The sequence below is a fragment of the Heloderma suspectum genome, chromosome 6, assembly GCF_057233095.1.
Source record: "Heloderma suspectum isolate Gila_16-S chromosome 6, 16-S_ref, whole genome shotgun sequence".
NCBI classification, from domain to species: domain Eukaryota; kingdom Metazoa; phylum Chordata; class Lepidosauria; order Squamata; family Helodermatidae; genus Heloderma; species Heloderma suspectum.
In genome coordinates this window covers 93,131,991-93,146,621 of record NC_139463.1, presented here as the reverse complement: position 1 = coordinate 93,146,621, position 14,631 = coordinate 93,131,991, and the positions used below count along the sequence as shown (strand labels likewise).

Here is a 14,631-nt window from a genome sequence, read left to right as displayed (position 1 = left end):
TGTGTGCACTTACACAAGTTTGCTGATAAGCCCCAAATGACCCCATTTGTGCAAGTTTAAATACCTGGAGGGGGGGGGGAATCCAATGTGTGCAAATTGCAGCCATTAAAAAGAAAAGAAGAAAAGATGGAATCTATGTATTTGATTGACTCACTACACATTGAGTTTATGCCTTCGTGGGGGTGGTATGGAACTAAATTCACAGGAAAGGAAAGGAAAGGAAAGGAAAGGAAAGGAAAGGAAAGGAAAGGAAAGGAAAGGAAAGGAAAGGAAAGGTTTCTCCTGTGCAAGCACCGAGTCATTGTTGACTCCTAGAGGGACACCACTTGCGTTGGCATTTTCATGGCAGACTATAGTGGAGTGGTTTGCCATTGCCTTCCCCAGTCATGACTACCTTTCCCCCAGCAAGCTGGGTACTCATTTTACCGACCTCGGAAGGATGGAAGGCTGAGTTGACCTGAGTCAGTTACCTGGGACCCAGCTTCCGCTGGGATCGAACTCAGGTCGTGGGGAGAGTTTCAGTTGCAGTTTCACCCCAAAAGGGAATTCTCATACATCCCTACTTTTTGGCACTGGAGCGCAAAAACCTTTACCAAGCCCATGACCCTGTATGATCTAGATTTCTGGCTAATGACACAGTGGCATTGTTAATATTACAGAACGTGGCCAATGAGTCTCTGAACTCTGTTACTCACAAGTGAACTGCCATTACAAATGAGAAAATCTCTGGGATCATCATACCAATGGTAATTACATTACTGTTTCATTCTAGCAGCCAAAGCTCTGCACTCCAACAACCCCTAAAGAATAAATCCAGTGACATCACTGATGATAAGCAAAACACATCCACCATTGCCTTTACCATGAATGAAAGTGCATATCCTCTTTTTCCATACTTGAATGATCAAGGAGCCTATACTGGGCCCCTGGTGTCAGATATGAGAACCAATAGATTTTTCCATGACTTATACCAATGTTTAACTTATTCTATTATGTTTATGTAAAACATTTGTATACTCCTTATCATCCAATAGTTTCCAGGGTGGTGAACAACAAGGAAAAATAATAAATGATTGACATCGTAAAACAGTATAATATCAAACCATTGCCTTAAAGATAAAATGAGGAAACAGCTTAAAACTTGAAGTGGCATAAGGCATTTCTTCATATACAATGTATTAACCTGGCACTGAAAAAACAGTAACACAGGAATTGGGCACATCTCTTTAGGGAGGGTGTTCCACAGCCAGGTGCCACCAACCCCACCTCCCCAGCCCCATTACTGCATAGCACACAACTGATGAGGAAGACATTTAGAGAAGAGCTTCCACCATAGTTTCAAACCATTGTTCCCAGGTGAGAGTAAGTACTAGTTACTATAAAGAGCAAGTTTATCTCCTTGCTTTACCCAAATGTGGGTTCAGTCCTGGAAACAAGAGCACATATGCCACTGAACAGTTAGTTTTCTTTTGCAAAGTAAAAACAAAGAGAAAAAGGATTTATGTCATTAATTATTCTTATATTGATTATATTTACCTACAAGGAAGTCCAAAGACTGCTCAGTCAATAGTCATGGTCATTATCTTTGCTCGCTGATCAGGGAGACAGGTTTAATCCTGTCTCCCTGATCTTGAGGGTGACTTTACCTTCTTCAATCACTGGGGGGCAAGTGTGATCGATTACATCCTGGTTTCAGGGGGTTGCCAAGACAAGGTCAGGCATTTCTCAATTGGTTCTAATCCAGAGCAGGGCCATCAACCAGTGAGCCTAGTGATAGACATTCATAAGTCCATGAGGAGAGGGGAAGCCAGGACTAGAATCAGAGGCCCACTCAGGAGTGCCAGAATAAGGATTCAACGGCAAAATGTGGATCAACAGGAATTAGGACAAATACTTGCTTCCAATAAAATGAGATATCTATATGATCTAATAACAGATGGTCATACTGGAGAAGCTAAAATCAACCTATTCCAGGATACGATTACAGAGCTGGAACAACTGTTATTCTGCACTCCATGACTATTAGGCTCCCAAACCTCTTCAAAACCATGATTTGATTCAGACTGTAAGCTACAAAAGAAAAAACTAAACAAAGCTCATAATATGTTTAAACAAAGGGCAACTATCCCTCTCCCAATTTGGTGTTTTGAGCAATGCAGATAGTTTAAAACTCTACTTCAAAAGAAAAAAAAGGGGATACTTCCTCTCCCAGTGGGTAGAGCTGGGGTCAGGTCAGCCCTAAAGTCTAAGGATAGAACAACATTCTGGAGGCTGATAAATCAACATCACAAGTCAAGTCCTCTGCAAAATTTATCCCCCCATTCAGTGCATCTAGATGGGATGATCACTTTTGAAAGCTGTTTTATATAGTAGTGACAGAGACAGATATGGGGCCCAGGGACCTGGTAAATCAGCAAGCATGGCCCCCTGTAACCCCAGAAACAGTTATTATTATTAACTTAATTACAGGCTTAAAGAAGGGCAAAGCCCCAGGCTTAAATGGTATAACTGCTGACTTTTTGAAAGATCGAATTAATAGGTGGGCCCCATTGCTTGCATCGTTGTTTACAACTATTGATGTCTCAGGAGTATTTCCAAAGGAGTGGGCTATGGCAGTTGTCATCCCAATCCATAAGGGTGGTTCTAGATCTGACCCAAGAAATATAGACCAATTAGTCTCCTGGATGTGATTGGCAAGCTCTATAGTAAATACCTTTTACAGAAATTAGAGTCCTGGCTAGAAGAGTCTGGAATCCTGGCTGAGGAACAAGTGGGCTTTAGGAGGGAACACTCTACTATAGATCATTGTTTCCTCCTACACCATCTGATTGGGAAATATACTTCTCCACTGTACAAAGTGCTATTTGCAACCTTTGTGCATCTGAAAGCTGCATTCGATTCAATCTCAAGAGTGCGACTATGGCAGAAACTTAGAGATCTTCAGATTGACCCCCTGTTGGGAGCGAGAATCCAGGGACTATATACAAATTCCATCATGCGAGTTAGACTGGATACCAGTGGAACATTATCCAAAGTTATCCCTGTCAAGAGGAGGGTGAGACAGGGATGCCTGCTGGCCCCATTGTTATTTAATATATATCTGAATGGCATGGTAAATGCCCTGTCTGTTCCACAGTTCTTTCCACCTTCTCCGGGGCACCATCCGGTTTCTGTATTATTATATGCAGGTGATGCTGTCATCCTGTCTTACACCTCGATAGGGATGAGATGGTTGCTGGTAGCTCTTTCCAAGTTTTGCCAGCAAGAAATGTTGACGGTGATTATAAGAAAACAAAGGTTATGGAATTCGGTAGGTCTAGAAAGATCCATCGCTGGTCGCTGGATGGCCGTAACCTAGAGTCAGTAACTAAATATAAATATCTGGGAATCATTTTTTCAAAAGCTGGCAAATGGGATAAACATATAAAAGGGATGGCAAGAAAGCTAAGATTACAACTGGGGCAATCCTAAATTTTCAGCTGGGAGGGGAGGGCACTTAATTTCCCCACTTTTGTAACTTTATCGTTGTAAAGTATTGCCACAAGTGCTTTATGGGGCAGCGGTATGGGCAAATTCAAACCTGGCTGAGCTGGAATAAGTTCAGCATGGGTTTTCAACAAGAGCTCTATATGTAGCAAGAAGCACCCCAAGGACCATAATAAGAAGTAGAACGGGGGTCTTACCCATCTCGGGCCTGGTAACAAATGCAGCGCGGCTCATCTCTGGCTCAGATTGATTATTCAGCTAACTTCACCATTGCTTCAGGCCACTTTTGATGAGATGAACCATGTGGCCAGCCCTTGGTCAGGTAAAATGAGAGAGTATGTGACCCAGATTGGCTTCTCATATGAATTCCTTTTATCAAAGGGTTCTGATGTGGCCAAATCGCTCATAAAGCAGAGGATGGCAGATACATTGTGGCAAACGGACACAGCCAAGGTGGCTAATTGCAGGTCAAGTGAATTATATGCTGGGTTGCCAGCTACATTCAACCAGGTGGCACAATATCTGGCACACCCAAGTCCCTAGTCATTACGGGTTCTTATGACAAAATGCCGACTGAATAGTATTCCCTTGAAGGAGGTAGAGGGAAGATTTCATAATGTATCCAGGCCACGTCAGCTATGTCCGTTCGGCTGCAAGACAATAGAGGATCGAATTCACTTCTGCTAGATTGTGCTAAATATGATAATTTGATATTCAAATATATTTTTCCACTCCTAAAGAAAAAGAGGTTGGAAACATCAAGGGATAAGGTGCTTATGCTATTAAATGGATCGGACTATTATGTTGCTTTTAGAATGGCAAAATATATTAATTCTACCTTGAAAGTGAGATAAGGGGCTTTGAATTCAAACCCCCACATTGTGCCCAGTTTAAGGTAAGATAAGATGAAATGGTTTGGTCTTAGGTTTTAAATATTAAATTTTAAGGGTTGTTGAATTTCTGGAGGTAACCAGTGGTTGTTTTTTTTTTTTAATGTACGTTTTAGCTGTGTGGCCTGGTTCATTGTTTTGCAAATGACTGGTTATCAATGCAATGCAATACAATTGAATTGAACTGAATTGAATTGATTATATTTCTAAACTGGCCAGTAACAAACATTCTCTGGGCTGATTCCAAAAGCTAAAAGAATAAAATAAAATACAGAAGTTCAAACAAGAAAACAACAATATCAAAAAACTTTGGAATAAAATATGTAAAACACCATATGCTCTTCCCAAAGAGGAAGCAGATAACCATATTTCATGCCTTCATTTACTTACACTCACACATCCAGCTTTAGGGGGTACTTGTTGTTAAACAGTGTTTGATAACATTCTCTGATGTTGTGTATAAAAGCACTAATACAGTAAGGGCACAATCCTATGCAGATAGGCAGCTGCCTCTGAACTCAGAGGCGAAAGCCTATCCAATGCAGGGCAGGAGAAGCAGAGAGGGGATCCTTCCCACCATGCTTCTCCTGCCCTGCATTTGTGGCTAGACAGCCGATTTCGGCTGACCAGCTGTGGGAGGGCAGAGCGGTGGAGGAGGCTGCCGATGACACATAGGATGTGTTGTACTGGCACATCTGCATTCCTCGCCCTGGAACGCCCCCTGGAATGCCCCGTTTTGGCCACTGCACACTCCTCTTGTGAGCATGGAGCACGAGGCTGTCCCATGCTGCCTTGGGGGGAACATCGGTTCTCCAGGAACCGACCTTGGAGCATGGGCTCCGAGGTCAGTTCCCGGAAAACCAGATATCCTATGGCCGTCTAGCCACTGACTAGCAGGCATAGAATTGCTCCCTCTGTTGATTTGAATTTCTTCTAAACGGGGTCTAGTTTGCCATTATTTCCTCCAATGCAAAATGCTGTTGCCATGCTTTCTCTGTATGAGGCAACATTCCTGAATGTCACACCAGACTATCCAAGAAAACTCACAGCAGAATCACAACTGAAAATAATTCAGGAGGCAATTGTATGTGTGTCAGGGCTTGGCAACTTGGTGCCTGCAGACCCAACAACACCCCAGAGTGTGGCAACAACCCCCACACTTCCCCCTACCTCTAGTGAAGTCAGTGGAACGAGATCACTCCCTTGACTTCAATAGAGGTGAGGCAAAGGGTGCCCTGCCTAAAAACAAGTGTTAAGGGGGGAAGCCCCATCCCCAGTAAGGACTTTTCAGGCAACAGTTTCCTTGGCAGTGGATTTCCTTACTCCCTGCTCCAGCAATTCCTTTTCTTTTCTTTTCTTTTCTTTTTGGCAGAGAACCCTTTTCCCCAATTCAATTGAAGTCAATGGAGCAATCTTCCCACGTCCAAATATGGGTTGGTGTGGGGACAGGGGGAAGAAAGGCGAAAACTTCCAAAGTGGAGAGGGGTAGGGATGTTGGAGAAATTTGAGACAGATTAAAATGAGCTCAGATTTCTAAGAATCTGACCTGCAGAATCCACTGCGGAGTGACACCCTCAGGCCCTGCGGAGTCCATGGACTTTTGGATGTTTTTTTTTTTTTTTTCCTTTCACGAAATTTAGGCATATAAATCTGTAGAAAAATATGCATGTTCCTGCGGAGGAAACGTTGAATGGAATGGGGAACAATACACTAAATGTTACGTACTGAGGTAAATTATGTCAATCATTACATAAATACCTATGTAATTATTTATTTATGTAATTATTTATATAGTTTTCTGCACGACGGAAGAAAATATTTATATCTGTCTGTGGGCGGACAGAACGAAAGGCACCTGACAATCTGCAAAACACAGACAGAGCAGATTTTACACAATCTGTACATCCGTAGAGAGGGGGGAAGAAAAGTGAAAGTCAGAGAAGGGGGTGGTCTCATCAGTTTATCTCCCACTACAATTTGTGGTGATACACAGGAGATGGATGGATGGATGGACGGATGGACGGACAGACAGACAGACAGATCGATATTTCAAAATGTCAACTGTACCTGCAGGCCACAAAAGGTTGCCTAGCCTTGATAAACAGTTAGGGACTAATCACACACAGACAAGAGAAAAAAACTGTTGATTTACTTTGGAAATAATTCTCTCTATCCACCTACTCCAATCTATGTGTAGCTTTTATATGGTTCGGTGATGATGGATAGCATCCAAGGAATTCCTTCCTACCAAATGGTCCCGAATGAAGCCTATCAGTACAGGGGGATTCTGCATGTGCTTCTCCATTTCAAGTGGACATGGATCGGATTATTCACTTCAGTTGGAGTTAATTCGGAATGGATCAAGCAGGTTGTGGTTCAACACTTTTCCAAGCATGGCATCTGCTTTGCCTTCATAGACACAATCTACAACGGCGGTATGGCCGATGTGTTCGGAGGTATTAGGCAATGGTCATTTAAAGTGCGTGATAGAATTATCAAAAGCACAGCCAAAGTGTTTCTCTACTTCGGAGATCTTCGTTCCATGTTGATTTTGAACTGGATACTATTTCTCTCAGATATTAAAGAAACAATACAAATGGCAATGGGTAAAGTGTGGATTATGACAGCCCAGCTAGAATTGAAATCATATGGCAATGCGCAGACCTGGAAAAAGAATATCCATGTATTCCAAGGTGCTCTATCCTTTGCAGCACACTCCAATGAACTACCAGGATTTCAACCCTTCCTTCAGAGCAGAAATCCTTACAGCACAAAAGAAGATGGTTTCATCGGAGACTTCTGGGCATTTGCATTTGGCTGTGTCACCTCAAATTCTGTTTTGGCTAATATGACTGGAGATCTCTGCACTGGTGAAGAGAGGCTGGAGAACCTTCCTGAGCATGTTTTTGAAAAGCACATTACAGGCCACAGCTACAGCATCTACAATGCTGTCTATGCTTTGGCTCATGCTTTACATGCCATGGTTTCCTCCACATATAAAGGCAGAGCAACAATAGAGAGAGAGAGATGGATACTTCAGAATCATCATCCATGGCAGGTAATGTCCTGATTACTGAGGTCATCCCTATATCCCTTTTCAGAAACATGGTAGTTATCACAGTTTTGGTGTTTTGCACTATTTCTAGCATTGTTTGAAGTAGGATCTTGGAGAAGACACTGAAGGCCCGTTACTTCCACAGCTTTGGCACTTGTTACTATGCCATTGCATACAATTGTCAAACTAGCTCAAGGAGCATATCGCCTCTAAGTAACACAACAGGCTTTAATATGTGTAAAAAATAGGTTCCCTTTGAGTGGGTGATGATCGAGAGACTGAAAGGAGGCTAATTTGTTACTGAAGGTCATGGGTCCACCACAAATTAATTCTAATTTGATTTAGAAATGAATTAGAATTTCGACTGAAGAGTCTTAGAAAAGGGGGATCTCCTTGGCTTTGAGAAATGTTGCTAGAAATGGTTACTCTTGACCCATCATCCTTGGTAGTCTTTGGTAGCAACTTCCCAATATGTTAGCTCCTTTCGCAGAACAGAACTTCCTTATGTGGGAACAGGGGGATTCTAATGTTAATGGTTCATGAGGTCGATGAGTGTCACATATCCCCCTCTTTCTTTGGAAACAGAGCCCAGAAGTTCCCCTTGGAAAGGATGATGTCATGTGATCATGTGATATTGTAGCATTGTTCCTTCCCAGGGGCATTTTTGGCCCCCGTTTTCAAAGCATGCCACAGTGGAAATGGGGCTACTGGGTTTATTTGCTCACTGCTTTGACTGGTGCACACAGCTTTCCTTTTAAAATGAAGTCATAGATAGATGATTGATTGATAGATAGATGATAGATAGATAGATAGATAGATAGATAGATAGATAGATAGATGGATGGATGATTCAGTTTCCTGTTGCACCCTTTTAACAAACACTTCTTTTTCACATTCAATCTAGCTCCACCACTTTCTGAAACAAGTGTCTTTTAACAACAATGCTGGGGACAAGGTTTCCTTTGACCAGAACGGGGTATTAATAACAGACTTTGATGTTGTAAACTGGGTCACATTTCCAAACCATTCTTTTGTTAGACTAAAAGTTGGAAGGATAAACCCCCAAGCTCCAGTAGCCGAAGCATTGACCCTTAATGAAGATGGCATTGTATGGCACAGCTCATTTCACCAGGTAGGACCTGAATGAATGCAGGCCTTTGGGAAATGTGTCAATTATGAATAAGGCGTGGCAGTTCAAAGGGGTTATCTCGCATGACATGATGCATGGCTACATTTCTCAGCATTATTAGAGTCCAAAGAAAATATCTCTTTGTCTCCCTCTATATTCAAATAGGACCTGTTTAAGCATGAACCCAAATTATCCCCAGAATTTCTCAGGCCCACTGAGGTAGTAAAGGGTCCGGATTCCTTTCAGTTTCTTTTATTTTAACCTATGAGACATATGGAATGTAGGATCTTCACTGGAGAAACAGGGATGAGGGGATCACTTACCCCATTCCGGCTGGGGGGATCCACAGGTGGGGGGAGGTTATCTGTCCTTCCCCCTGGAATTCATCCAGGGTGTCTCCACTCAATGTTGATCCTGTGGATCTAGCCGCCTGCTCTGCATCGCTGGCGATACGGCCGGCAGCCATTGCTGTGCCGTATCGCTGTGCTAAGTTTCCAGCCACAAATGGCATAGTGGGTGCCATTTGCAGCCGTAAAGCTGTTAGATTAGCCTAAATGCAGTGATTTATGGCTGCATTTAGGTTACTCTACCAGCTTTACGGCCAGAAATGGCGTCCACTTTTCACGTGAAAGGCTACGCAAATAAATGCAGCCGTAATAGGGATGTATGAAAGTGACTTACCTTTTTGCGGATTCTGTTCATGGTGGGGGGGAGGCATTCGGTTCCTCCACCCGGAATCCTCGATGGGGGGGAGGCGATCCGGTCCTCCCCCCTGGAATCCTCAATGGCTGGCTGTGCTCCGTGGCGGCTCCACAGAGCAGCCGGCCAGGCCCAAGCCTGGGCCGTCTGCAGCTAGATTTCCGGCCGCGGAGGGCTCAAGGTTAAAAAAAAAAAAAAGCATATGCAAATGGCGGCGGCTACAGCCGCTGCCATCTGCGTTCCTTATTTTTTGCCATCTTAGTCTACATCAATATTTACATAGACTAAGACGAAGAAAAGAAAGGGGAACTCAAATAGCGTAGTGGGTGCTATTTGCGTTCCCCTTTCTTTTCTTCGTCTTAGTCTATGTAAATATTGACGTAGACTAAGACGGCGAAAAATAAGGAATGCAAATGGCGGCAGCCGTATCCGCCACCATTTGCTTACGCGGTTTTTTGTTGTTGTTGTTTTTTACCCAGACGTGATAGGCTTACGTAAGTCAAGTCTTTATGTAGCCTATCACGTCTATGGGGGGAAAAAAAGAAAAAAACACAGACTGCAAATGGCGGTGGTGGCAGCCAGTTGGAAGACGAGCTGCTGCCGCCGCCACCACTGCCACCGCCGAAGCCACTGCTGGAGCCGCCGCCATCCGGAACATCCGCCCCAGGTAAGTCTCATCCCGGGAGGGACCTGTGGGGGGCGGGGGGGGCAGGCCATTCCACGATGGATTTCGGGGGGCGAATGCACTGGCATTCGGCCTCACCGAGATCCATTGCGGAATTCTCTGACATCCCTAGCTGTAAATTGCTGCATTTAGGCTAATCTAAGAGCTTTACAGCTGCAAATGGAGCCCACTATGCCATTTGTGTAGGGATGGACGAAAGGGACTTACGTTGTCCCGCAGCTTGCTTCGCAGTGGGGGGGAGGCACTTCGTTTCTCCCCCCGAAGTTCAGGCTGGGGGGAGGAGGCACCCCGCCTCGCCTGGCTGAAATTCAGGCCGGGGAGAAGCGCCCCGTTTCCCTGGCCGCGAAAGAAAAAGTGGGGCGGGGGTAACCATGATAGGCTACGTAACGATTAACATAGCCTATCACGGATATATTTCCAAAGTCAGCTGTGATAGGCTACGTAAATCATCACCTATCACGGGTGATAGGTAGCCTATTACGGGTGACTTTGGGGGGGGAAAAAAGCGCGTACGCAAATGGCGGCGCCCCATGGGCGCCGCCATTTGCGTTCCTTATTTAGGCACGTCTAGTCTACGTAACGATTTACGTAGACTACGGCGAAAATAAGGGCAATGCAAATAGCGTTCCCTTATTTTCTCCATAGTGTACGTAAATCTTTACGTACAATAGATGTGCCAACATAAGGAACGCGAATGGCGGCTCCCTATGGGGGCCGCCATTAGCGTACGCACTTTTTATTTTTATTTTTTTAAAGTCACCCGTGATAGGCTACGTGACGATTAACGTAGCCTATCACGGGTGACTTTGCAAATCTAGCCGTGATAGGCTACATTAATCGTTACGTAGCCTGTCACAGGGGTGTTTATTTTTTTTTTACTTTTCTTGTAATGGCGGCAGCGGCAGCCGGTTGAAAGACCGGCTCCCGCCCCCGCCCCTGACAAAGACCTGCCAAACCGCTGCCGGGACCCGCCGCCGGGAGCGACATTCGTGAAAGATAAGTCCCATCCCGAGTGCATTGGCACTCGGTCCCCCGAAGTTTCGGGGAGAAATTCTCCCCCATCCCTAGTCGGGAGACTGGCCGCCGGCCCCACCCCCGCCGAACTGCCGCTGGTACCTGCCGATGAGAGGGTCATTTGGCCACGGTAAGTACCATCCTGGGGGGGGGCGGGGGGCCGGCGGAGAATTTCCCCAACACTTTCGGGGGGCCGAATGCATCAGCACTCGGCCTCCCGAAGATTCGGGGAGAAATTCTCCGCCATCCCTACATTTGTGTCCAGAGACTTGGCACAGTGATGCGGCATGGCAATGGCTGCCCGCTGTATTGCCACAGATGTGGAGCAGGTGGCCGGCTCCACAGGATCAATGCCCAGAGGGATCTGACCCGGACAGATTGTGGGGGGAGGCAGAGGTGAGTGCTCCGTTCCTCCATGGGCCCCAATAGGGCCAGATTCTTGGAATCTGGCCTCATTGGTGTCCATGGCGGAATTCTCCCCCATCCCTAGAAACAGTTCCAAAAATATTTAGTATCCAGGTCCAGAAATAGACACTTTCAGTATTTCATATCATAAAGTGTGTAACAGTGCAACTCTGTGACTGCTCAGACATATGACCCATTGATTTTGAAGAGGCTGTCTAAGGTTGCAGTCTAAGGCCAAGGATCAAATCGATGAACATATTTGCTTTAGGCCTTTATTATACAGGTGAAATATTCTATTGAACTACACATCACAATTAGGAAGCAAGCAGTAGATCCTTGCATTATATCATGCTCCCTTCTGAGCCTTAGGGATTCTTATGAAGATTAACATTATCTATTTTCATTTGTGGATTAGGCACAACCCTTTTCTGTATGTAATTACCACTGCCAGCCTGGTTACAGCAAACAAAAGAAGGAGGGGGAGCCATTTTGCTGCTATGACTGCATTCCATGTCCAGAAGGGAAGATGTCTGACCGGAATGGTGAGAATTGTATTGTACAGCACTCTTCAAATATGCTCGGTGGGTTCGCATGATCATGGAGGGGAAAACAAGCCATGGTGGCTTATTTTTCCTTCCTGTGCAGGCCACTTGTGACCTACCTTTATACCATAATAATCTTGCTAGGTGCAGATTGTCATGATGTTCAAACCCAGTAAGGGTGGGAGACTTGGGTGGTTCAACATCCCTGAAACAATAGAAGAAGCCATGAACAGTGTCCGCCTCTTTCCTGCCAATGAAATGAATATATCTTAGGTAGCAAACAACTGCCTAGTTCATATTCTTTGATTTAAATAGTGTGACTTGTGTAATATCTGTATACACACACACACACACACACACACACTTACATATATATTGTGTGAGCACTTATCTGTTTATGAAGGACCCACATTTTAAATTGCCTACTTTACATCAGCATGAACTCAAACACTTTATTGTAGGGATTTCTTGACTTTATATTATGTTTTAATTCTTATTCTTTTTAATACCTCCATCCACTGTGTAAGTTTTCAAAAGATTGCTTACACGTGCTTTGATTAATTATGCTTTGATTAATTGATGTATAAAGGCTCCAATACTATAGCAATGTATCGGGGAGGAATCCGAAATGAGCCCACGAGCCTTACACATAAGTGGTAATAAACAGGAGTGTCCTGTAAGAATCTCAGCATTCAGGCTCATTGGTTTGTGTTTCTTTTCGCATTCTGACCTTCCATACAACTCTCTGAAGCAGCTGTGTGGTTTGGTCCTCATACTCTGTGGCTTGAGTTTCCCTTTCCCCCATGTCCTGCCTATACCTCTCTGTCCCTGTGCTACTTATTGACAATAAAGGTGCCACTCCTTTTTAACACATATAAAGCATTGCACATTGACAATGAGTATTATGTGAGTATAAGGAAGCCCATGCAAGAGGATATCTATGAGATGTATTCATTATTGTAGTCACTTTCCCCCTAAAGTTAGTTCCTGAAGATAATTACAAAATAGAACATCTATATAACTGAAACTACATCTTGTGTCTTTCAGATATGATTGAATGTCACCAATGTCAAGAGGATCATTTTCCAAATAAGTACGACAATTCGTGTATTCCCAAGGTTATAACCTTCTTGACTTATGAAGAACCTATGGTACTCGGTTTAACAATTGGTGCACTTTCATTTTCTTCAATCACTATTTTAGTGCTAGGAATTTTTATAAAGCACCATGACACTCCCATAATCAAAGCCAACAACCGGAACCTCACTTACATTCTTCTAATCTCTCTCTTGCTTTGTTTCCTTTGTACCTTACTATTCATTGGCCAACCCTATAGGGTGACATGTCTCCTTCGACAAACTACCTTTGGCATAATTTTCTCCATGGCTGTCTCATCTGTCTTGGCAAAAACCATCACTGTGGTTCTGGCTTTCATGGCCACCCAGCCAGGATCCAGGATGAGGAAGTGGATGGGGAAAGGACTGGGCAGCTCCATTGTTCTTTCCTGTTCCCTTATTCAAGCAGGCATTTGTACTGTATGGTTGTCAACTTCTCCTCCATTCCCAGATGTTGATATGCATTCAGAAATGGAAGAAATTGTATTGGAATGTAATGAGGGCTCAGTTACTATGTTTTATTGTGTCATGGGCTACTTGGGCTTCCTGGCTATTGTTAGTTTTATTGTAGCTTTTCTAGCAAGGAAGCTGCCTGATAGTTTCAATGAAGCAAAATTTATCACTTTCAGCATGCTGGTGTTTTGCAGTGTTTGGTTATCCTTTGTTCCAGCCTATTTGAGCAGCAAGGGGAGATACATGGTAGCTGTGGAGATCTTTTCCATTTTAGCCTCAAGTGCTGGGTTGCTGACTTTCATATTTTTCCCTAAATGCTTCACTATTGTTTTCAGGCCTCAGCTGAACAATCGGGAGCAGCTCATAAAGAGAAATCTCAGATGAAATACCCTTCTGGCCCCTATCTGTAGCATCTTATAATTAGGGCGCTAAAGACATTTGTTTTAGTTTTTTAGGAGCAGAATTTACCATGTTTGCATCTCCTGATCCTGAATGTGAGTACAATCTGCACTCCTGAGCTTCTGTTTCTGTTTGCCGGGAGTGGGGGTGGGATGTGTTTGAAAGATGCATACATTAGAAAAATGTGCATGAAAAAATGTGCACTTTTAAAAATGTGTATAAATACACTTTAATTGTTGGGATAAGGTTACGGCCCTTTGAATGCTCACCCAAGTACTTCATGATATTACATGGAAAGAGGGGGAACAATACTTGTAGTCTGATATGGACATGATTCAGACCGAGATTCGAGCTGGAACTTGGAGAACTTCAACGAGCCCAAGTGTTGCTGAGTTCCACATCCACACTCATAATTCATTCCACTTTAGAATACTTTGGTTTCGACTGGGCACCAAGAATGAATTAAAGGCCAAGAGCAATGTATGTGCACAGTGAATTGTAACTTGAGTTCTTTCCTCCCCACTCATCAGTTTGACAAAGCAATGTGAAAGAAATAAAATATATTACTTAGAACAGTGTATCATGAAGTTTGTTGTTTCTTGCCAGTAACTTCCAAGAGAGAAACTCACTCTGTGTGGATCTGTATGTTTGTCTGTATATCTCCCAAATTCTGGGTCCCTGTCCAGCCCATGAGGTCTCCACTCTGGCACTGCCCTCTTCACCTTTTCATTTGGAGCCCAAGCCTCTTTTCCACACACA

The 14,631-nt window shown here is 43.9% G+C and overlaps 1 protein-coding gene across 1 annotated transcript in view; it reads left to right on the top strand.

Annotated features, from left to right (window-relative positions):
* LOC146341854 (vomeronasal type-2 receptor 26-like) overlaps nt 1–13,857 on the top strand; it is a 49,640-nt gene extending 35,783 nt beyond the window's left edge. Inside the window, exons 6-12 of the mRNA XM_084807067.1 lie at nt 3,189–3,310; nt 3,868–3,958; nt 5,553–5,594; nt 6,716–6,855; nt 8,336–8,563; nt 11,779–11,905; nt 12,953–13,857. Coding sequence (XP_084663193.1) covers nt 3,189–3,310; nt 3,868–3,958; nt 5,553–5,594; nt 6,716–6,855; nt 8,336–8,563; nt 11,779–11,905; nt 12,953–13,857 — 1,655 coding nt within the window. The remainder of the gene's footprint in view (nt 1–3,188; nt 3,311–3,867; nt 3,959–5,552; nt 5,595–6,715; nt 6,856–8,335; nt 8,564–11,778; nt 11,906–12,952) is intronic.
* The last annotated feature ends 774 nt before the right edge of the window (nt 13,858–14,631 follow it).